The sequence below is a fragment of the Festucalex cinctus genome, chromosome 2 (genome assembly GCF_051991245.1).
Source record: "Festucalex cinctus isolate MCC-2025b chromosome 2, RoL_Fcin_1.0, whole genome shotgun sequence".
In the NCBI taxonomy this organism is placed as follows: Eukaryota; Metazoa; Chordata; class Actinopteri; order Syngnathiformes; family Syngnathidae; genus Festucalex; species Festucalex cinctus.
Window position 1 is genome coordinate 41811656 of NC_135412.1, and position 23359 is coordinate 41835014.

The window sequence follows — 23359 nt, forward strand, 5'->3', positions numbered from 1 at the left end:
CTACTTTGCTAGCTCTCTGTAAACACGGAAGTAGCTTGAATAGTGCTGCTACTGAAATGTAAACAAAACAAGTAGAGCACGGTGCAGAACTCTTGCTATTGTTATGAAAACCAAAAAGCCTCACTCGCAACCGATTCACAGCAACGCGATATCCGGTCCACAGCTTTACAAGCAATGTATCTAAGGATTCCCGGCGGATTTTGTATCGGTTGACAAGTCTGCTACCGATACGGCCGTTTAGCTCCCCTTGACGACCGATGGTTCGGTCGAATCGGTTTTTTGTCCCACCCCTACTTAGAACCATATGCTAAACCAAACAGGAAGTCCGGCATTTTGATTTACGCCTTTTTTAGGGGTCACATTTTAACGAACTCCTACGAAATTTATCCCACTGTCTTCCAACTTGGTGTGTTTCATCTTAAGATGTTTAAGATACAAAGTTATCGAAAGTTTTTTTTATTTTGTCGCAAGCCGTTCCCATAGCGATGCATTATTTGCCAAGTAAAATGCTGCTTTTTTTTTTTTTTTGTCTAAACGAGCGAAAACTCATGAAACTTTACACACACATCAGACTTGTCATAAACATGAATATTTTAGAGATTTCTTGTGCAATTTGCAATAAATGGCTCAATAGCGCCCTATAGACATTTTTATGAAGCTTTTGGAAATGTATGATTCAGCTAGATTTGTAAAAATTGGGATACCTATCAGCCGAAGACTGACAAAAAAGTTTCTAAAGCCATATGCTAAACCAAACAGGAAGTCTGCCATTTTGATTTACTTTGCTATTTGTAGCCATTTTTGGGGGCCTTTTATAGGCCTCATATTTTCTACAAAACTTATCAGATTGTCTTCATTCTTTGGCGTGTTTCATCTGAAGATATTTAAGATGAAAAGTTATTGAAATTGTTTGTCACGCCTTTGCTCTAGCGATGCATTGTTTGCAAAGAAAAATGCTTTTTTTTTTTTGAAAGTCTAAACATGAGCGAAAACTCAAAACTTTGCACACAGATCAGACCTCTCAAGAACATGAATATTTTAGAGATTTGTTGTGCAATTTGTAAAAAATGGCTCAATAGCGCCCTCTAGACATTTTTTATGAAGTATTTCCGATTATATGATTCAGCTAGATGTGTGAATATTTGGAGGCACACCTACTTTTGTAATACCTACAAAAATTATTCTATAGCCATGTGCCAAACCATTTTGATTTTATTTTGTTAATTGTGCATCATTTTTGGCCTTTCCATGAAACTTTGCAAGCACAAAGCATGGCAAAAACATTTACAATTTAGACGGTTTCCTATGAAACAGTACCCCAACATGTCAGTACCCCGACGTGCAAGTACCCCAACGTGGCCCAGGTTGCGAGGGCCCTTTATAGCTGCTCGCAGCTCTAGTTATTATTATTATTAGGGCCCGAGCAGCGACTGCTGCGAGGTCCCTCTTGTTTTTGTAAGAATTATTAGGGCCCGAGCAGCGACCGCTGCGAGGTCCCTATTGTTTTTGTAAAAATTATTATTAGGGCCCGAGCAGCGACCGCTGCGAGGTCCCTATTGTTTTTGTAAAAATTATTATTATTATTAGGGACCGAGCAGCGACCGCTGCGAGGTCCCTATTGTTTTTGTAAAAATTATTATTATTATTAGGGCCCGAGCAGCGACCGCTGCGAGGTCCCTATTGTTTTTGTAAAAATTATTATTATTATTATTAGGGCCCGAGCAGCGACCGCTGCGAGGTCCCTCTTGTTTTTGTAAGAATTCTTCTTCATCTTCTTCTTCTTCTCCGTAAACGACCTCATTTTTGAGGGCCTAAACATTTACGAAAACTCACCAAACTTTGCAGTCTCTTCGTGCCCGGTGAAAAATTTGATATTATGTAGTTGTCATAACAACGCAACTCTATAGCGCCCCCTAGCATAGAAAAATAAAAACCAATCCCGGCCCGTTTGAGCTAGAGCTACGAAAAGTGGCAGGCACGTGAAGCACCCCGAGACGCACAAAAAAGTCAGTGGAAGCCATTTCCTAAAATGTACAGGAAGTGAGCTATGAATTTTTGAATGTCCAATTTTGGCCCATTTTGGCACATTCACTGTGGTCATACTTTTTCCCCCTTTGCAAATAGTTTTCAGCCAGTTGACTTCAAACTTGCCATGTATCATATCAAGACCTGAGACAACAACTGGGCAAAATATCTTGACTTTTTGAAATACTATATGACGGGGGCGGGGCATCAAATATTGCCTTTAAAATTTCATTTGTCCAGAAAGACAAAATGATGAATAACTCCCATGTACAAGCTCCAAAAAATCTCAAACTTCTCATGCAACTTAATAGTCACGGCCTGAAGACATCTATATGATAAAATTCTGTTATATATATAGCACCACCTAGTGGTGACAATAAATGTCATACTTTACGTTTTTAGCTACTGTGCCAAGCTCTTTGAAGGGATCCAGTTGAAAATTGGTCAGACAAGCCTTAAGATGTTGATCATGCCCTAAACCGAATATTGTAACTTTTCGCCAAAGGGCGTGGCCGCTACGGTGCTGCAAAGTCTGGTAATTATTCGTGGCAATAAAAGCTGCTTTAACTTGACCCAGATGATCCTATCTTCTCAAAATTTCACACATTTGATGAGAGTCCAGCCCTTAAGACATCTACGTACTTATATTTCATCTTACTGATAGCGCCACCGACTGGCAATTTTTTTTCTTACGATTTTTCTTCAATGTTTTTCTCCAACCCCATTAACTGCACCTACCTCATATTTGCTCAGATGAGGGTTTCGGTCTTCATGATGTCACAATACGAAGTTTGTGAGTTTTCACGAATCGCTGTGGGCGTGGCTAAGCGCTGTTCGCCAAGAAAACAACACCAATTTTGAGGGCCTAAACTGGCACAAAAACTCCTGAAACTTGGCACACACATCTGGCCTGGTAAAATGAGCAATATTTTATTGTTGATTGTGCTATTTTTACAAAAATGACTCAATAGCGCCCCCTCGAAATTTTTAACGAAGCAGCCCCGGTTGTACGTTTAAGCAAGAACGACGAATATTTTTAGGTGTATGAGGGAGCCCAAGACCTACAAAAAAAGTCTCCTGTACCCATATGCTAAAATGAACAGGAAGTGAGCTACGAATTTTTGAATGTCCCATTTTTGACGATTTTTGCACATTCACAGGGGGCAGACTTTTGCCCACTTCTCCTACACGTTTCATCCGACTGAGTTAAGACTTGGCCTGGACCATGTCAAGACCTGAGCCAACGACAGGGGGAAAAATTTTGACTTTTCGAAATACTATATGATGAGGGCGGGGCATCAAAATTTGTGTTTCGCAATGTAAAAGGATATGCTTGATAACTCCCCGGGACATGCTCCAAAAAATCCCAAACTTGACATGTATGTTTATCGTCAAGGCCTGAAGTTATCTCTATGACAACATTCAGTTATATATGCAGCGCCACCTAGCCCTTGAGGCATGAAAAAAAAATACCCCACATACGGTATTTTGTACAAAAAATGTAAACTCATTCTAAGTGTGATAACGAAGTCATTTATGAATATTCTTTTAGTTTCCACCACTCAAAATGTTCACTGGCATCAGACTTATCCAAACATATATATATTTTTATTTATTTTTGATAGCCTCTATGGACATTAAAAGCAATATCGTGAATGAAGGATATGCTTAATAACTCCACGGTACATGCTCCAAAAAAAATCCCACACTTTACATGTATGCTTATAATCAAGGCCTGAAGGTATCTCGATGACAACATTCAGTTATAAATACAGCGCCACCTAGCCCTTGAGGCTTATATTAAAAAAAAAACCCACATACGGTATTTTGTACAAAAAAATGTAAACTCATTCTAAGTGTGATGACTAAGTCATTTTTGAATATTCTTTTAGTTTCCACCACTCAAATTGTTCACTGGCTTCACACCGATCCAAACGTATGTACGTTTCCATTTTGTTTTATTCATTTTTGATTGCCCCTTTGGACAATAAAAGTAACATTGTGCAATGAGTACAACGAGCGATGATGTATATATACACTTTTACAAAAAATACCAATCAGGGCAACTCATTGCCTAAAAATAAAAAAGGACGCAGATTTTTGCAGGTCTTAACAATCCCCAAAACCCGTTGAGCTTGACACACACTGGCAAAAAAAATATTCTACATGTAAACGTTTATTATGCCATTTTCAAAGAAATTTTGCTTCCAATATGCCAGTACCCCAACGTGCAAGTACCCCAACGTGCAAGGACTCCAACGTGGCCCGGGCTGCGAGGGCCATTTATAGCTGCTCGCAGCTCTAGTTATTATTATTATTCTTTATTCTCCGCAAACGATCGCGATTTTGGGTACCTAAACATTCACGAAAACTCACCGAACTTTGCACACTCCTCAGGCCCGGCGAAAAATTTGTTATTATTAAGTCGTCATAACAATGCGACTCGATAGCGCCCCCTAGCGTAGAAAAATAAAAACCAAGTCCGGCACGTTTCAGCTAGAGCAACAAAAATTGGCAGGCACGTGTAGCACCCCGAGACGCACAAAAAAGTCTATTCGGACCATGTAGTTAAAATGTACAGGAAGTGAGCTATGAATTTTTTTATGTCCAATTTTGGCCTATTTTGGCACATTCACTGTGGTCATGCTTTTTCCCCCTTTGCAAACATTTTTCATCCAATTGACTTCAAACTTGGCATTTATCATCTCAAGACCTGAGAGAACAACTGGGCAAAACATCTTGCCTTTTCGAAATACTATATGACGGGGGCGGGGCATCAAATATTGCCTTTAAAATTTCATTTGTCCAGAAAGAGCAAATGCTTAATAACTCCCATGTTCAAGCTCCAAAAAATCTCAAACTTCTCAGGCAACGTAATAGTCACGGCCTGAAAACATCTATATGATAAAATTCAGTTATAAATATAGCGCCACCTAGTGGTAACAATAAATGTCATACTTTACGTTTTTAGCTACTGTGCTGAGCTCGTTGAAGGGATCCAGTTGAAAATTGGTCAGAAAAGCCTTAAGATGTTGATCATGCCCCACACCGAATATTGTAACTTTTGGCCATAGGGCGTGGCCGCTACGGGGACGCAAATTTTGAAGATTTTTTGTGACAATAAAAGCTGCATTAACTTGACCGAGATGATCCTATCTTCTCAAAATTTCACACATTTGATGAGAGTCCAGCCCTAAAGACATCTACGAACTTATATTTCATCTTACTGATAGCGCCACCTAGTGGCAATTTTTTTTCTTACGAATTTTCTTCTACGTTTTTCTCCAAACACGTGAACTGGACCGACCTCATATTTGCTCAGATGAGGGTTTCGGCCTTCACGGTGTCACAACACGAAGTTTGTGAATTTTCGCGAATTGCTGTGGGCGTGGCTAAGCGCTGTTCGCCAAGAAAACAACGCCAGTTTTGAGGGTCTAAACATGCACAGAAACTCATGAAACTTGGCACACACATCTGGCCTGGTACAATAAGCAATATTTTATTGTTGATTGTGCTATTTTTGAAAAAAAAGACTCAATAGCGCCCCCTAGAAATTTTTAACGAAGCAGCCCCGTTTGTACGTTTAAGCAAGAACGACAAATATTTTTAGGTGTATGAGGGAGCCCAAGACCTACAAAAAAAGTCTCTTGGAACCATATGCTAAAATTAACAGGAAGTGAGCTACGAATTTTTGAATGTCCCATTTTTGACGATTTTTGCACATTTACAGGGGGCATACTTTTGCCCACTTCTCCTACACGTTTCATCCGACTGAGTTAAGACTTGACCTGGACCATGTCAAGACCTGAGCCAACGGCAGGGGGAAAAATCTTGACTTTTCGAACTACTATATGATGAGGGCCGGGCATCAAAATTTGTGTTTCGCACTGAAAAAGGATATGCTTAATAACTCCCCGGTACATGCTCCAAAAAATCCCAAACTTGACATGTATGTTTATAGTCAAGGCCTGAAGCTATCTCTATGACAACATTCAGTTATATATGCAGCGCCACCAAGCCCTTGAGGCATGAAAAAAAAATACCCCACTTACGGTATTTTTACAAAAATTGTAAACACGTTTCACAATGAAAAAGGATATGCTTGATAACTCCCCGGTACATGCTCCAAAAAATCCCAAACTTGCCATGTATGTTTATCGTCAAGGCCTGAAGTTATCTCTATGACAACATTCAGTTATATATGCAGCGCCACCTTGCCCTTGAGGCTTATAAAAAAAAAAATACCCCACATACGGTATTTTGTACAAAAAATGTAAACTCATTCTAAGTGTGATAACTAAGTCATTTATGAATATTCTTTTAGTTTCCACCACTCAAAATGTTCACTGGCATCAGACTTATCCAAACATATATATTTTTTTATTTATTTTTGATAGCCTCTATGGACATTAAAAGCAATATCGTGAATGAAGGATATGCTTAATAACTCCACGGTACATGTTCCAAAAAAAATCCCACACTTGACATGTATGCTTATAATCAAGGCCTGAAGGTATCTCTATGACAACATTCAGTTATAAATACAGCGCCACCTAGCCCTTGAGGCTAATATAAAAAAAATAAAAAAATACCCCACATACGGTATTTTGTACAAAAAATGTACACTCATTCTAAGTGTGATAACTAAGTCATTTATGAATATTCTTTTAGTTTCCACCACTCAAATTGTTCACTGGCTTCACACCGATCCAAACGTATGTACGTTTCCATTTTGTTTTATTCATTTTTGATTGCCCCTTTGGACAATAAAAGTAACATTGTGCAATGAGTACAACGAGCGATGATGTGTATATACACTTTTACAAAAAGTACCAATCAGGGCAACTCATTGCCTAAAAATAAAAAAGGACGCTGATTTTTGCAGGTCTTAACAATCACCAAAACCCGTTGAGCTTGACACACACACTGGCAAAAAAATATTCTACATGTAAACGTTTATTATGCCATTTTCAAAGAAATTTTGCTTCCAATATGCCAGTACCCCAACGTGCCAGTACCCCAACGTGCAAATACCCCAACGTGCAAGGACCCCAACGTGGCCCGGGCTGCGAGGGCCCTTTATAGCTGCTCGCAGCTCTAGTTATTATTAGGGCCCGAGCAGCGACCGCTGCGAGGTCCCTATTGTTTTTGTAAAAATTCTTCTTCTTCTTCTTCTTCTTCTTTATTCTCCGCAAACGATCCCGATTTTGGGTACCTAAACATTCACGAAAACTCACCAAACTTTGCACACTCCTCAGGCCCGGCGAAAAATGTGATATTATGAAGTCGTCATAACAACGCGACTCTATAGCGCCCCCTAGCGTAGAAAAATAAAAACCAAGCCCGGCACGTTTGAGCTAGAGCAACGAAAATTGGCAGGCACGTGTAGCACCCCGAGATGCACAAAAAAGTCTATTGGGACCATGTAGCTAAAATGTACAGGAAATGAGCTATGAATTTTTTCATGTCCAATTTTGGCCTATTTTGGCACATTCACTGTTGTCATGCTTTTTCCCCCTCTGCAAACATTTTTCATCCAATTTACTTCAAACTTGGCATTTATCATCTCAAGACGTGAGAGAACAACTGGGCAAAAAGTCTTGCCTTTTCGAAATACTATATGATGGGGGCGGGGCACCAAATATTGCCTTTAAAATTTCATTTGTCCAGAAAGAGCAAATGCTTAATAACTCCCATGTTCAAGCTCCAAAAAATCTCAAACTTCTCAGGCAATGTAATAGTCACGGCCTGAAAACATCTATATGATAAAATTCAGTTATACATATAGCGCCACCTAGTGGTAACAATAAATGTCATACTTTACGTTTTTAGCTACTGCGCTGAGCTCGTTGAAGGGATCCAGTTGAAAATTGGTCAGAAAAGCCTTAAGATGTTGATCATGCCCCACACCGAATAATGTAACTTTTCGCCAAAGGGCGTGGCCGCTACGGTGCCGCAAAGTCTAAAGATTTTTCGTGACAATAAAAGCTGCATTAACTTGACCGAGATGATCCTATCTTCTCAAAATTTCACACATTTGATGAGAGTCCAGCCCTAAAGACATCTATGAAGTTATATTTCATCTTACTGATAGCGCCACCTAGTGGCAATTTTTTTTCTTACGAATTTTCTTCTACGTTTTTCTCCAAACACGTTAACTGGACCTACCTCATATTTGCTCAGATGAGGGATTCGGCCTTCATGATGTCACAACACGAAGTTTGTGAGTTTTCGCGAATCGCTGTGGGCGTGGCTAAGCACTGTTCGCCAAGAAAACAACGCCAGTTTTGAGGGTCTAAACATGCGCAGAAACTCATGAAACTTGGCACACACATCTGGCCTGGTAAAATGAACAATATTTTATTGTTGATTGTGCTATTTTTACAAAAATTACTCAATAGCGCCCCCTAGGAATTTTTAATGAAGCAGCCCCGGTTGTACGTTCAAGCAAGATCTACGAAAATTTTTAGGTGTATGAGGGAGCCCAAGACCTACAAAAAAAGTCTCTTGTACCCATATGCTAAAATGAACAGGAAGTGAGCTACGAATTTTTGAATGTCCCATTTTTGACGATTTTTGCACATTCACAGGGGGCAGACTTTTGCCCACTTCTCCTACTCTGACTGAGTTAAGACTTGACCTGGACCATGTCAAGACCTGAGCCAACGACAGGGGGAAAAATCTTGACTTTTCGAAATACTATATGATGAAGGCGGGGCATCAAAATTTGTGTTTCGCACTGAAAAAGGATATGCTTAATAACTCCCCGGTACATGCTCCAAAAAATCCCAAACTTGACATGTATGTTTATCGTCAAGGCCTGAAGTTATCTCTATGACAACATTCAGTTATATATGCAGCGCCACCTTGCCCTTGAGGCATAAAAAAAAAATACCCCACATACGGTATTTTGTACAAAAAATGTAAACTCATTCTAAGTGTGATAACGAAGTCATTTATGAATATTCTTTTAGTTTCCACCACTCAAAATGTTCACTGGCATCAGACTTATCCAAACATATATTTTTTTTTATTTTTTTTTGATAGCCTCTGTGGACATTAAAAGCAATATCGTGAATGAAGGATATGCATAATAACTCCACGGTACATGCTCCAAAAAAAATCCCACACTTGACATGTATGCTTATAATCAAGGCCTGAAGGTATTTCTATGACAACATTCAGTTATAAATACAGCGCCACCTAGCCCTTGAGGCATAATATATATTAAAAAAAAAAACACATACGGTATTTTGTACAAAAAATGTAAACTCATTCTAAGTGTGATAACTAAGTCATTTATGAATATTCTTTTAGTTTCCACCACTCAAATTGTTCACTGGCTGCACACCGATCCAAACGTATGTACGTTTCCATTTTGTTTTATTCATTTTTGATTGCCCCTTTGGACAATAAAAGTAACATTGTGCAATGAGTACAACGAGCGATGATGTGTATATACACTTTTACAAAAAATACCAATCAGGGCAACTCATTGCCTAAAAATAAATAAGGACGCTGATTTTTGCAGGTCTTAACAATCACCAAAACCCGTTGAGCTTGACACACACTGGCAAAAAAAATATTCTACATGTAAACGTTTATTATGCCATTTTCAAAGAAATTTTGCTTCCAATATGCCAGTACCCCAACGTGCCAGTACCCTAACGTGCAAGTACCCCAACGTGCAAGGACCCCAACGTGGCCCGGGCTGCGAGGGCCCTTTATAGCTGCTCGCAGCTCTAGTTATTATTATTATTATTATTATTATTAATACTGTCATTATGAGTATATGTGACTGTTATGTTGTACAAAGGCCTGATTTGTCATGATTTTGAAGCATGATTTTATATTTTATATATAATTTTTTTCTTTTTCGTTCAAATTTGGCAGTTTTAAAACCACTCATCTTAGTGTGTCAAGACTATATTAATTTTCATTTTACTAGAACTTTAAGATGATTTATACTTTGATTCACTGTAAATAATAAATAAAAATGTGTAAAATAGGAGTGTGACAATATATATCGATATTGCAATATATCGTGATACTTTGTCTTCCGATAGATTATCGATACGCCTACGTAAGTATCGCAATATTTGTAGTTAATATTCAGCCACTGTAACGGCTCCATTGTCCATTACTTATTGAGCAATTACTTGGCGGGCCACTGGGGGGAGCGCCTCATAAGAGTGGCGGGGAAATGGACGGAAGTCTTCAGGTGACGAAGACTCATGATATATTATATTTTATATTATATTTTATATTATGAATTATCCATCCATCCATTTTCTTGACCCCTTATTCCTCACAAGGGTCGCGGGGGGTGCTGGCGCCTATCTCAGCTGGCTCTGGGCAGTAGGCGGGGGACACCCTGGACTGGTTGCCAGCCAATCGCAGGGCACACAGAGACGAACAACCATCCACACTCACAAGCACACCTAGGGACAATTTCGAGCGCCCAATTAACCTGCCATGCATGTCTTTGGAATGTGGGAGGAAACCGGAGTGCCCGGAGAAGACCCACGCGGGCACGGGGAGAACATGCAAACTCCACCCAGGAAGGCCGGAGCCTGGACTCGAACCGGAGTCCTCAGAACTGAGAGGCGGACGTGCTAACCACTCTTCACCGTGCCGCCCTATTATGAATTATTATTTATTTATGTATTATTTATTTATTTATATTATTATTTCATGATTAGTTTTATCGTAGATTATAGTGGATTTATTACCTGACCAATATATCGATAATCGCGGTATCGTCATATCGTGAGATAATCGATATTGTGAGCCTTGTATCGCATATCGTATCGTATCGTGAGGTACCCAGAGGTTCCTACCCTTAGTGTAAAATAAATACACTTACTTTTTTTTCCAGAACTGGTTAACTAAAAAGAAACGGACCAAATACGGTAATAGCATTTACAAATTGGGAAAAAAAGAATTGTTATTTAATGATGACTATAGAACTAGTTGACACTTTTTCCACGTTTTATTTCAGAGTTCTCAAACTGCATTCCTCGTGGGCCGCAGTCCTGCAGGTTTGAGGTATCTCTACTCCAACGCACCTGATTCAATGATCAGGATAATTATCAGGCTCCTGCAGAGCTTGCTGATGAGCTTAAATATGAGTCAGCTGTGTTGAAAGTGGGAAACCTCGAAAACCTGCAGGACTGCGGCCCACGAGGAATGCAGTTTGACACCTCTGTTTTATTTGATCAAACAATTGGTTAAAAATTTATAATAAATGTATTATACATAATACATTTTTTAAAATGGGAATAAATAAATAATAAATAATAATAAATAAAAATATGCCCTTAGCACACCTTTGCCCATTCATACAATAAACAGTACTGTATAGTATCTTGCATCAACTTGCCAATGATAACTCTATTCAAGAGTGTCAAGCGCATGAATCACTGGTACCTTTGTGTTAGCAGCGAGCTCCACAGCCTTTTCAGTGGAGACGCCATCGCTCGGGTAGAAGATGGTGGCTCCGGGAATGGCTCTGAATATGGCCAGATCCTCCAGACCCATTTGAGAGGGACCGTCCTCTCCTACACACAAACATATGAACAGACGTGAAGCTGACATATGTGTAGCGTGCTAGCAAACAAGCATGCATTCAGGTAGTGACCATGCAGTATACCTGAGGAGGTGGAGGAGAAGGTGAAAGGGAAGGAGTTGGGGAAAGAATCAGATGGCCTCTGTGACTCGTGGGGGGGATATGGGGAGAGAGGTTGCTGATTCCAGGAAGAGGAAGAGGAGGAGGTGCTCAAGTCATTAACAGAGAAGGTGACAAGATGGGAGGATCAAGTTAAGGATTCTGGGGAAGCATTTACAAGTGAGCATTTTCACGCTAAAAACATTGGCCACTAATGAAGCCCTTCCTATTTTTTGATTGGCTGACCGATGGAGACGCCGCAGTGGGATCCGCACAGGTTGATGTTGCTCTCAGAGATGGCAGCCATGCGCAGCTGGTCGTAGGCCCGGCAGAAGAAGGTGGCGAAGGTGCTGGCAAAGACCACGTTGCGATCCCGCACGGCGCAACCGATCGCCACGCTCACCTGGAGGGTGTGTGGGGGGGGCGGTTAGTGGAGGTTGAGTGGGGGGGGGATTTTTTGAATATCTACGTATTTTGAATGATTTTCATTGGTTAATATTTTTTTATTTATTCTTACTCACATTTTTCCATTTGTTTAATTACTATTATTAGGCGCGAACATTTTTTAATCATAATTAATCGCATGACTTCAATAGTTAACTCACGATTAATTGCAAATTTTATACCTGTTCTAAATATACAATAAAATGTTTTTTCCAAGTTTTCATACTTTTGTTAACATAAAAGTGGAAACAATGTTAAACTAATAGAAATATGGCTGAATCTTCTCTTCATTAATACAGTAATTTCATAATAATTCATGAAACTAAAATTAAAAAGATCTACTGCACTGTAAAAAACGAGTGTGATACTGATTTGTGTTGAGGTCATTTTTCTGCCACTAGATGGCATAATTGCATTCGTAAGACGTGACAGCTCTGTGCATTTTTCTTTTTATATTAAGAGCTATCTAATCTTTAACATGAAATAACTTGTGAAATTCTGCACATTTTTGACATTGTAAAATATAACTTGACCTCAGTCTCCACAAATATATGCATTATTATCAAATTTATTACTGGTACATTTTGACGTGGACATGTCTGCTGCGTTGCGACTGGAATTCCCCCAGTACAGGCTTTACAAGTAATGGGCAGTCATTTAAAATAAATAAATAAATAAATACTATATATATATATATATATATATATATATATATGTGTATATATATGTGTATATATATATATGTGTGTATATATATATATGTGTGTATATATATATATGTGTGTATATATATATATGTGTGTATATATATATATATATATATATATATATATATATATATTGTTGAATTGAGTGGGATCGAGTGGGTCAGATGTGGTGCCATATCATGTAATATTACATAACGAATTATGGACTGAACTCAATTCTAGAATTAGAGATCAATTGGTGTCCATAAGATCGAGGAATTGGTGTCTATAGGGCTGATATAATTTAACTTTGGCCTCTGGGTGTAGTTCCTCAAAGCAACCACCAGATGCCGCCAAACCTAAGCAACCAGAGCCGCCTGCTTAGCAGGGATCGGTCATCCCTTATGATCTTATATCTTATACACATTAAATTAGATGTAAATAAAAGGTATCCTGAACTAAGTAATAATACACACACACAATCTTAATTCGACAATTGTTATCCTGAATTATGGATCAATGCTCACAGCACATTGAAGCCACTATGAAGCTCTGCTGTCTTTTCTTTTCTTTTAATTACAAGCGATACTGTCTTTTATCGCTGATAAGTTTGCTGTAACTGCATTGAGTGTCAAGATTGCCTGTATGCAAATGTTTCTCCCAGCATTGTCATACAAGAAGTGTAACATAAAAAAGAATTAACCTGTTGAGATTCCCTGAGAGAATTTGGGAATTAACATGTCATGTATATACATGTTATTCATGCTTGCTTAGTTATGTTAAAACATTATCATATATTGTTATTGATTTGATGTTTGTGACTATCACATAAGAGCCAAGACCGTTGAATTGTAACTGAGACCTTAGCAGCACGATGAATTTCCTGTTTGAAAAACAGGAACTGGTTGCTAAGCTACGCAAGCCACAGAGCGCAACCTGGTTCAACAGTTTCCTGTGTGCGCTGATGCAAGATTGAGCTGATGCAATGTTGCGCGCCTGTCACTCAACGGTGTGAAGACTGTGAACAAGTCCTAACTCGTCTCGGCGCATTGATATGTGAAGAGACTACAAGAGACTGGAAATCCCCCAAGACGCGCGGAAGGACACGTTCACCAAGAGGAAACAGTGACACGCAACCAAGGTTATAAAAGATCCGTCCATTGCGAGGATCGGGGCTCTGCTCTTCGACTTCTCCCTGCGATGAACCTGTATGGAGTGTGTCACCGGAGGACTGTTCAGCGGCGTGGTAGGACTTAGGTTTATTTGAAGGACCTTTGGCTGTTAGTCGCGACCGGGACTTTTCTCACCAAATTGGGTAAAGTAAAATGCTTTTATTAAATAAGATGTTTAGCAGAAAGTTATGAACGGTTAATCGCGTGTAGGGACGGAGCCATTTAACACACTCCCATATCTTTAAATTAATTTTTAGCCAAAAACGTCTTATTTTAAATTCAGGTCTTGAGCTTTTTTGAGAAGTGATCAATCTTAGAAGGCTCTTATCAAAGGTTTAAATATTTATGTTTGATTTCCCTTTTCCTATTTTATTCTATATTTTATTAATTTTAATTTTTATTATATTTGTGATTTTTGTGATTTATAATTGTGTCCCGCGTCTGGCGGGAGTTTATTAAAGGATTTGAAAACTGTTTTATATTCATATTATTATTTGAAATAAAATCATTGAAAGACAATTTTTGATTTAATTATTTTATTTGTTTCTTTAGGTTTTATTCTATTTTGTTTGGACATTTTATAAGTCCGGGGTCCTTTTATGAGACCTAATAAAAGGATTTAAAAACCGATTGTGAATTATTATGTTTATTTGTTTTATTTGTTTATTTTTATTTTTGTTTTATTTCTTTTGGACATTTTATAAGTCTAGGTCGTTCTATAAGACCGTTGTAATATAAATATTGGTTTATTTGTTTATTTGATTGGTTTAGTTATTTGATTTCACTTTTGTTTTATTTCTTTCGGACGTTTAATAAGTCCAGGTCGTTTTATAAGACCCTATTATTTTTCTTCGAGACGGACAGCAGCAACGGACGTCTGGAAAGAGGTAAGTGCATTCTAATAACATCTAATGAATGTCTCCATTTGCATTAATAAAGTCAAATACTCCTGCTTGATATGAAACAAGTCCGTATGATCCTAACAAGGATTATTAAATGACTAGGTCAATAACAAATGCAAACAACTAAGAGAAGTGGAGCTGCCAAGTAAGTGAGGTGTCCAGTCTATTATTCCTGGGTTCTGTGTGGTTGCTCATTCAGGATTGATAGGTGGATGAAAACGGATTGGCCTCATGATAAGAAGACAGTGAACAAACCTAGGTGAGTCCACTTTGATATATCGGCTTAACTAATTCCCGTCCCCTCACGCTGACGCCTTAGAGCCGGTGAGGGAAAAGGGGAATTACTGACCCTTTGATTGGAGAGTCGATCAGGACATATTTCCCGATTTAAGTCCTGCGGGTAAGCGGAAGTTGACATGTGGCGCCCATACGTGGGGCTCGATTGACTCATTTTTGTCAAAATCGGGGTCGATCGAAGCCCGAACAGGAACCCGAGTGAGCGCGACTCTGAGCTGGGGGCACCGTGCTGGGAGTTGACGGCGAACTCGCTGATAAATTGTCATGTCAGACGACCCTGAGCTAACACAAAACTAGTCTCTTTGATGAAAATGTTTTATGGAAAAGAACTGCTTTAATTGTGAAATTCTAGCGTGATTTTTGAATTGAAGTTGATTGTACTATTTTGTGTTAAAGGAACGGTGACTGGCCCCCCCAGGAGACTTACACTCAAACAGAGGCTGAGTGTGAGAGAGCCATTTAAAGTGAATGGGCTTTTACAGCGACCTGCTGCTTTGGTCGGCTGTGAAGGTACTGATAGTGTACCTGGTAGAGCGCGCTGCGCCGCGCATTCCTGAGGGAGGGGCTGAGTCAAGGGGTGGTACAAGCCCGCCCACAAAGAGGAGGAGGGCTTGAACAGTTAGAGTTAGTGGTGGAGAGCTGCTTGAAGAGAAGCAGTCTCCTTTAATAGTGTAATGATAAACTATGGTTTACGGCATTTAGGTCTTCCAAATTGGGTGCGGTGGCCTATTTTATTTTATTGTTATCACAGGTGTCCGTATTTAGCAAGATTACCATATTCTTTGCTTAGTTATTGCGGGGTGCCTGAAGAAATATATAGTCCCTTTTCGTTGATAGTAGACACGTTGACAGAGGTTGACGCTGTAGACCAAAACTTGATTTCCTTTCCCTTGCCTTTTCTCCTGGTGTTTTTGAGAAACTTTTAAATTTCGGTTCCCGACAGGAGTGTCCATCGGCACAAGAAGAAAGTCGTCGAGAACCAAGGAGGAAAGGTAGGAGTTTCCACTAGACTAATGTTCTAGTGGAAGCAGCCTTTTTCGGTTTTGACAGGAGTGTCCATCGGCACAAGAAGAAAGTCGTCGAGAACCAAGGAGGAAAGGTAGGAGTTTCCACTAGACTAATGTTCTAGTGGAAGCAGCCTTTTTCGGTTTTGACAGGAGTGTCCATCGGCACAAGAAGAAAGTCGTCAACCAAGGAGGAAAGGTAGGAGTTTCCACTAGACTAATGTTCTAGTGGAAGCAGCCTTTTTCGGTTCTGACAGGAGTGTCCATTGGCACAAGAAGATAGCCAGATCCCGGAAAAGGGAAGCGGAGAGGATTACAACCGATTTGGAAGGACAGTACACCCCACCGTTTAAGAGAGGACATCCGCCTACGAGTTAAGGTAGGAAACCCGAACGCGGTAGTCCCGATAGAAGTAGAAGGCAACGTACACGGGTACGGAGCTGAGTAACCAGGAGCTATAGTACGTCCCTGAAACCCAAAGCGCACGGGTAGGCTTCGGAAATAGATAGCTCCACTCCTACATTAAGAAAGCAAAGCGGGCTATAAAACACGCTAGTGAAGTAATGGAAAAATTGACGGGGAAAAATGGAGGGGAAAAGCCCCCCAGCCCTACGGAGAGGGGAGCAGGATTAAAGCCTGAATTCCGTCCTCTAAAACAAGTGAATATACCGGTAGTGGTTATGCTACTGGGTGAAGGTGTAGATCGATGGCCACCAGGAGCCAGAAGGCACCTGGAGATAAACAACCCTTCGATCCGTCCGACAGACCTCCCAGTCGAGGTGGAAAGGGCGGTGAAGGAAACGGGAATGTTCGTGAGCGAATTTCCCGAAATAATGGGCATAGCAACAGTAGTGGTAAACCACCCCCAAGAGGGATGCACCTCTGGGACGGTGGGCCTTTGGGTCCACTGGTGGTCTGTGTTGTTGGATGTGTATAATGTGATGGAAGTGGTTAGTACCGGAGTCCAGTGGGACCCGACGATAAGATCCCTTGCCGAGAAAATGCACATAAGGGTGGAATTGGCAAATCCCAAGGGGACTGAGGCTTTAAGCCTCAACCTTTGGGAACAACCGGAGTTGAAAGAGCTCCAGATGGCGAGGAAGCGGTTTGCTGAAGCCGCTAGCGAAGAGGGCTTTTACGATACGGGCTCATGTGTCCCCGTAGAGGAGGACGCAGGAGTGTCGGAGAATGAAAGCTCAGGAATAACTGTAAGAATGACTCCCCTGATAAGAACGGCGCCCCTGGGGGGGCTGCCGGAGGAAACCAAAAAGGTTTCAATCGGGAATGGAGTGGTATTGTGTCACTATGTGGGGAGCCCCTGGCAAATACAAGGGGATGCTATAGTGATAATTACAGATAGATCATTAAAACCACATAGTAAAGCGCTTAGGCACATTTTGAGGCAGGAAGCAGGACAAGAATATGAATCAGAGGTTAAACAGGAATTACAGAAAAATTATCAGCGGCCAATAATAGCGGCAAAAACTAGTGGCGGGAACACTCCCTATGGCATGATAATTCACGTGCCAGGGACAGAGTGGAACCCTAAAAGCGAGCAGTCACAATATGCGGACGAAATGGCAAAAGCATTGGAGAGAGGGGTTGACAAAGCGCTAGGCGAAGGAGCGGAGAGAATAGTGATGGATGTAAATTGGATTAAAACTGGGAAAATGCAGTGGCAACAGGCCGAGTCCATAGCTGTGGCGGCCTTCACCTTAAGAGCTAAAACTCCCGTGACAACACCATCGGGAGTAGAATTTGTGGTAGGAATATCAAAAAAGCAGAGAGAGGAGCGGGTTAAATCAGTGACAGATGAAATTTTAACCCGTACTAGGCAGATGGATCGTGAACGGCGCCAGCTCCAGCAATCGATAACCGGAGAACTCAGGGACTCGCCCCAGTCCCCATCCCCAGTTAAAACAACTCCCGTGCCTTCCCCGGTGAGTGGAGGGATGTCAGGAGCTGCCCGGGTGGTGGAGGATGAAGAGCGAGCGGGACCGAGCAAACAAACCCCGAAGGGGAAAAACAAAGCCCCAAGGGGAACGGTGACCTTTAGCCCCGTCACGTCTACCCCTGGAACAGCACGGGACCCCTTCCCGGGACGACCCCCCATGATGCCGGTGCCCCTGCCAGAAGATGGGAGCGAAGAGGAAGACGGTGGAGAGCAAGCTCCTGTTCCGACCGCGATTGGCGCTAATCCCGCTGATGAAGACCGAGACTCAACCTCGTCAGAGGATGACCCGGCCAACCCTGGCCAGAACCCAAAAATAGTTACAAGACCAGTGAATAGAAGAAAGAAAAATCCTCAACCCACGTTTGATGTGTACCGGTCCTCAGAAAGGATAGCTAGGGATGTTAGTTTGGGATGGATCGAGACAAAGGATGGGCGAAAAGCGTACATACCCGAGGCAGGGCAGGTAAATCGCCCCTATCCACCTGCCTGGCTCAGTAAGCTGGATAGTAAAATGCCTCTAGCTATGCGAATAACTTATCGCGAGGCTGTTAACCTTTTACAGGCCCCGCCATACACCACATTACTTGCTCACCAAGACCTGACTAAGAATTTCAGGGATGGTTACGTGGCGGTGGCACATGATTTTATGTTAAGACGGCTCAAGAAAGCAATAAATGATAAAGCAAAATGTGAGTTGAGAGCCGACGATGACCTGAATTCAGATTCAGACAATGATGGAGCAGCGGTTACTTTAACAGTACCAGCTGTCCCGAGAGCCTCCTTTAACCAACAGACCCAATATATGACACAGTTGGGATCAACTACAATAGTACCAAACCCAATAAATCAGCCACACGACATAGAGGGTGATGTGCAGCAGTTTAAGACCTTAAAAGAGTTGGTTCGCCAAAAAAGTAGGTTAGAAACAGCTAAAGAGTATTTAGTTGAGACATGGCCCATGATTAGGGACGCGCCAGGAGGGGAAGGCGCGAAGAAGCTATGGCTTCAGTACATCATCGCTAGCCCCGTCGGACCAAACGAAACACCACAACAGGTCTATGAAAGATGGGTGGATGGCGAAGATGAAGATGAAGATGCCCATATTAACAGAGCTAGAGAGCAACTCAAAAGGGACGTTTCACTGCTAAACGTGTGGCACAAAATTAAAGAAGTTATATCGCCAAATAGGTATATCAAAGTGCTGCGGATGATTGTTAAGGACAAAGGGAACGAAGCTGTCTTTGTGAAAATGGCTCCAAATAGCACGACCCTGAAAATTGAAGCCTCCGTTAAGAAGTGGGATCGCCTGAATAAGCATAACGCTGAGAAGAGGAGAACCGGACCAATCGCTAGTCGTACCCGAGGGAACGAACAGCAAGTCCAGCAGGGGGCTCAGCGACCAGTTCAGACTGTCCCCTATGTGAGACCTCAGCAACAGAGAATGAGTGGAAATCAGAGACCGGCCACTCAGCCAGGACAGCAGACGAGGCCCCAACCAAGACAACAGCCAGCAGCGCGAAGACCAGGTCCGGCATACATGCCCAAAGAAGAATTTGACAAACTAAACCCAGAAGAAAGGAAGGCCTTCCTCGAGGCGCGCAAGGCTGCAGCCTCCGGGGGGCCTGGAAAGTAATGGAGACAGAGGCACGGGTCACCCTAGAAGGAGTCTACAGAGTAGGGAATAACCTTTATGCTAAGGTGGAGGGAGTACCCTATTTAGTAGACACAGGGGCTGAGGTGTCCATGACCCGTAGAGCCTTAAAACAAATCGGACACCTACAAGTAATGGTAGCTGATGGCTCGATTGCTAAAATGCCGGTAGGGATTTGGAAGGGAATTGTGTGGGTGTTAGGACCTCACAATTTGTTGACGTTAAAAGATGCAGAAGAAATAAAAAAGTCTAAAAATAAAAAGCAGGTTGCGAAAAAGAGATGGGAAAAACTAAAATCAAAATTAGTGAAAGTAGGCCCTACAAAAATAATACCTGATCAAGAATGGTATAAGTCAGTAGATGTACCAGCCGTAAAAGCCCAACAAATCCGAGACAGTGTATTGACATTGGAAGGGAAAAAGAAATTAGGTGAAATTTTAGACAAGGCCGCTATCGCACATTTTAAAAATGATTGCGGTGATTTAGGAGCAAAATATATGCATACTATAAGTGGGGGAGTACATCCGCCCGTAAGGCAATATCCCCTCAACCCCGGAGCAGTTGCCGAAATGGAGGTAATTGTAAAAGAATTATTAGCACTTGGTATTATTCGTGAAGAGCTAAACCCGATTACCAATAGCCCAATTCAAGCTGTTAAAAAACCTGAAGCGGTAGGAGGGGGTTGGAGGCCAGTCATTAACTTTAAAGCTCTAAACCGCCGTACGGTGGCTAATCGAGCGAGCCTCATAAACCCCCAGGCGTCTTTAAAAACATTAAGAGTAAAAAAGTATAAATCATGTATCGACCTTGCAAATGGATTTTTTTCCCTGAGAATTGCCAAAGCATCACAAGGGAAAACAGCGTTTACGCATAAGGGAAAAGCATACGTTTGGCAGCGCTTGCCGCAGGGATATAAAAATTCTCCGAACGTATTTCAATCAGCTGTCTTGCATGTTTTGGAAGGTCTCCCAGTCACAGTATACATTGATGATGTGTTCATTGCTAGTGACACGGAGGAGGAACATTTGGAAACTTTGCAGGCCGTAATCGAGCGAGTGACGGCGGCAGGATTGAAGCTAAATCTTAAAAAATGTCAGCTTGCCAGGTTTCAGGTGGATTACTTGGGATTCCAAGTGTCTGAAGACTTGGGGCTGTCGCAAGCGTATCGAGAGAAAATAGAACAAATTTTGCCGCCAACGTCCGAGAATGAGCTGCAGAAAGTATTAGGATTGTGTAATTATGTTCGAGATCATGTTCCGTTTTATCAGAAATTTGCGAGACCCCTTTACGCCCGATTGCGTAAAAATCCTAACGAAAAGAAAACAAAAGATTGGCCGTGGTCGGCTAAAGACCAAGAAAATTTAGAAGGGCTCAAAAACGCAGTAAAAAATGCTATACGCCTTGAGCCGAGAAGTTTGGAGGTTAGGTTAGTTGCCGAGATTCAATGTGATGAAGATAATGCAATGGTAAGTGTTAGTAATGAAGGTGCCGGCTTGGTAACATTATGGACTTATACTATAAATAATGTTGAGAAGAAGTTTCCCCAGGAGGAGAGAGAATTAGCGGTTCTTGCTAAATACTGGGGAACATTAAAAGACTTAGCCCAGGGACAAGGCATAAAAGTTGTTACGCAGAGTCAAGTACATCGCTACCTGCGTAAAGACACACTAGAAAGTACTAAAGCGACTAATGTGAGATGGGGGAGGTGGGAAGATATCCTGCTAGACCCTGATTTAGAGATAGGACCAGCAAAATCCATATCTAAAAAACAGGCGAAAACTGTAAATGGTGAGGAGAAGCCATATGAATGGGTTTTATACACAGATGGTTCTAAAAAGGGTGAAGACCAGAATGCCCACTGGGGCTTCATCCTGAAACACAATGGTAAAGAGGTATGCCGCCGAAAAGGTCAGACTCCTGGTAGCGCCCAAGCAGGAGAGGCTACAGCGGTGTTGGAAGGATTGTTAGAGGCCATAAGATTACACGTGAGTCGAGTAAGACTTATAACCGATAGTCACTATTGTGCTCAGGCGCTCAAAGAGGACTTAACCATTTGGGAAGAAAATGGGTTTGAAGGAGCGAGGAGTAAAGAAATTGCTCATGCTGAGTTGTGGAAGAAAATAGCCGAGTTAAGGTTGAATATGACTATCGATGTTGTTCACCAGAAAGCCCACGTCAAGGAGGGGGCTCACTGGAGAGGCAATGATGAAATAGATAAATACGTCCAAGAGAGAAGATTGGTAATTGTAGGAGCAGAAAAATGGGACAATACTCCCAAAGGAGGAAAAGTGGTCCCAAATGAGTTTGTGTGTGAGGTGACTAAGGCCGTACATGAAGCGCTAGGCCATGGAGGTGCCTTGCCCACAAAAAGGGAGCTGGAAAAACTGGAACTTTGGATCCCAGAAAAGAAAATCCGTTCAGTTATACGAAATTGCGAGTTGTGTAATAAGTATAATGCAGGACGCCGAGGACAGCGAGTGGACGGATTGACGATTAAAAGCACTGTTCCATGGGCATCAGTTTGCATGGACGTAGCAGGCCCCATGGGAGTAAGCGGCACTAAAGGTGAGAAATATCTTATTGTGCTTGTTGATTCGATGTCAGGACATTTTGGTTTAAAAGCTGTACGTAATGCGAATGCTAATAGCGTGCTGAAAACGCTAGAAGAGGGTTGTATGTGGTTAGGCATACCGAGAGAGTTAAGAACTGACAATGGAACTCATTTCAAAAACGCTACAATAGACAGGTGGTGTCAGAAGTGGGGAATAATAAGAACTTATTCGCCGCCCTACACCCCTCAAGCTAACGGCGTGGCTGAAAGGACCATTGGTCTAGTTAAAAGTTGGCTTGGGAAAAATGCTAATGGAAAAGAATGGAGTGAGAAATTGGTGGAGTTGGTCAAGGATTTGAATGGGAGGAGCAGAGCAGATAGACCCTCCCCTTCAGAGGAATTGAACCAGCGCCCCTTTGTCGCACTTGAAGTAGGACGGATGCAAAGCACACAACACCCTCAAAAGGGAAAGTGTCCATTTCAGGTAGGACAGAGAGTGTGGATAAAATCTCATAGTCCTTCTGATAGTCAGGCAGTGAAAGCTAAATATGACCAATTTGACATTGTTGAAGAAGTTTTAGACAGAAATACAGTGCGACTGAAAAAGAAGGGAGTCCAAGGGGTAGAGCAGCTAAAACCGATACCAGTTAATTCAGCCTGAAGTTAAGGAGTAAGACAAATAATTAAAAATGGAACCAGTCCCGCCGGACTTTGTCAGGCTCGTCATGATGAAGGGAGCTGTCATCGTGCGGAGGACGGAGAAGATGATAATGGTCGGTAAGGCATTTGTTCTTTGGACGAATGCAGTGAGAGGATATATTAGTAATAGAGTGGAAGATTTTAATTGGCAACCGGCTGTCTCGACCTGTGTAATTTGCAGTGGAAACGAGGAGTCGAGGAGGCAGTGGAATATAGCCAATAAGTATTGGGTAGATGGCTTTATGCCGGACCTGAGTAAAATAGGCCCGGCTAAGGTGCTTGAAATACAGGTGTGTGGATATTGTAG

The 23359-nt window shown here is 41.6% G+C and overlaps 1 protein-coding gene across 1 annotated transcript in view; it reads right to left on the minus strand.

Annotated features, from left to right (window-relative positions):
* LOC144014852 (transketolase-like) overlaps positions 1-23359 on the minus strand; it is a 112371-nt gene that overhangs the window by 22529 nt on the left and 66483 nt on the right. Inside the window, exons 9-10 of the mRNA XM_077515151.1 lie at positions 11939-12095; positions 11455-11585 (exon numbers count right to left, since the gene is read on the minus strand). Coding sequence (XP_077371277.1) covers positions 11455-11585; positions 11939-12095 — 288 coding nt within the window. The remainder of the gene's footprint in view (positions 1-11454; positions 11586-11938; positions 12096-23359) is intronic.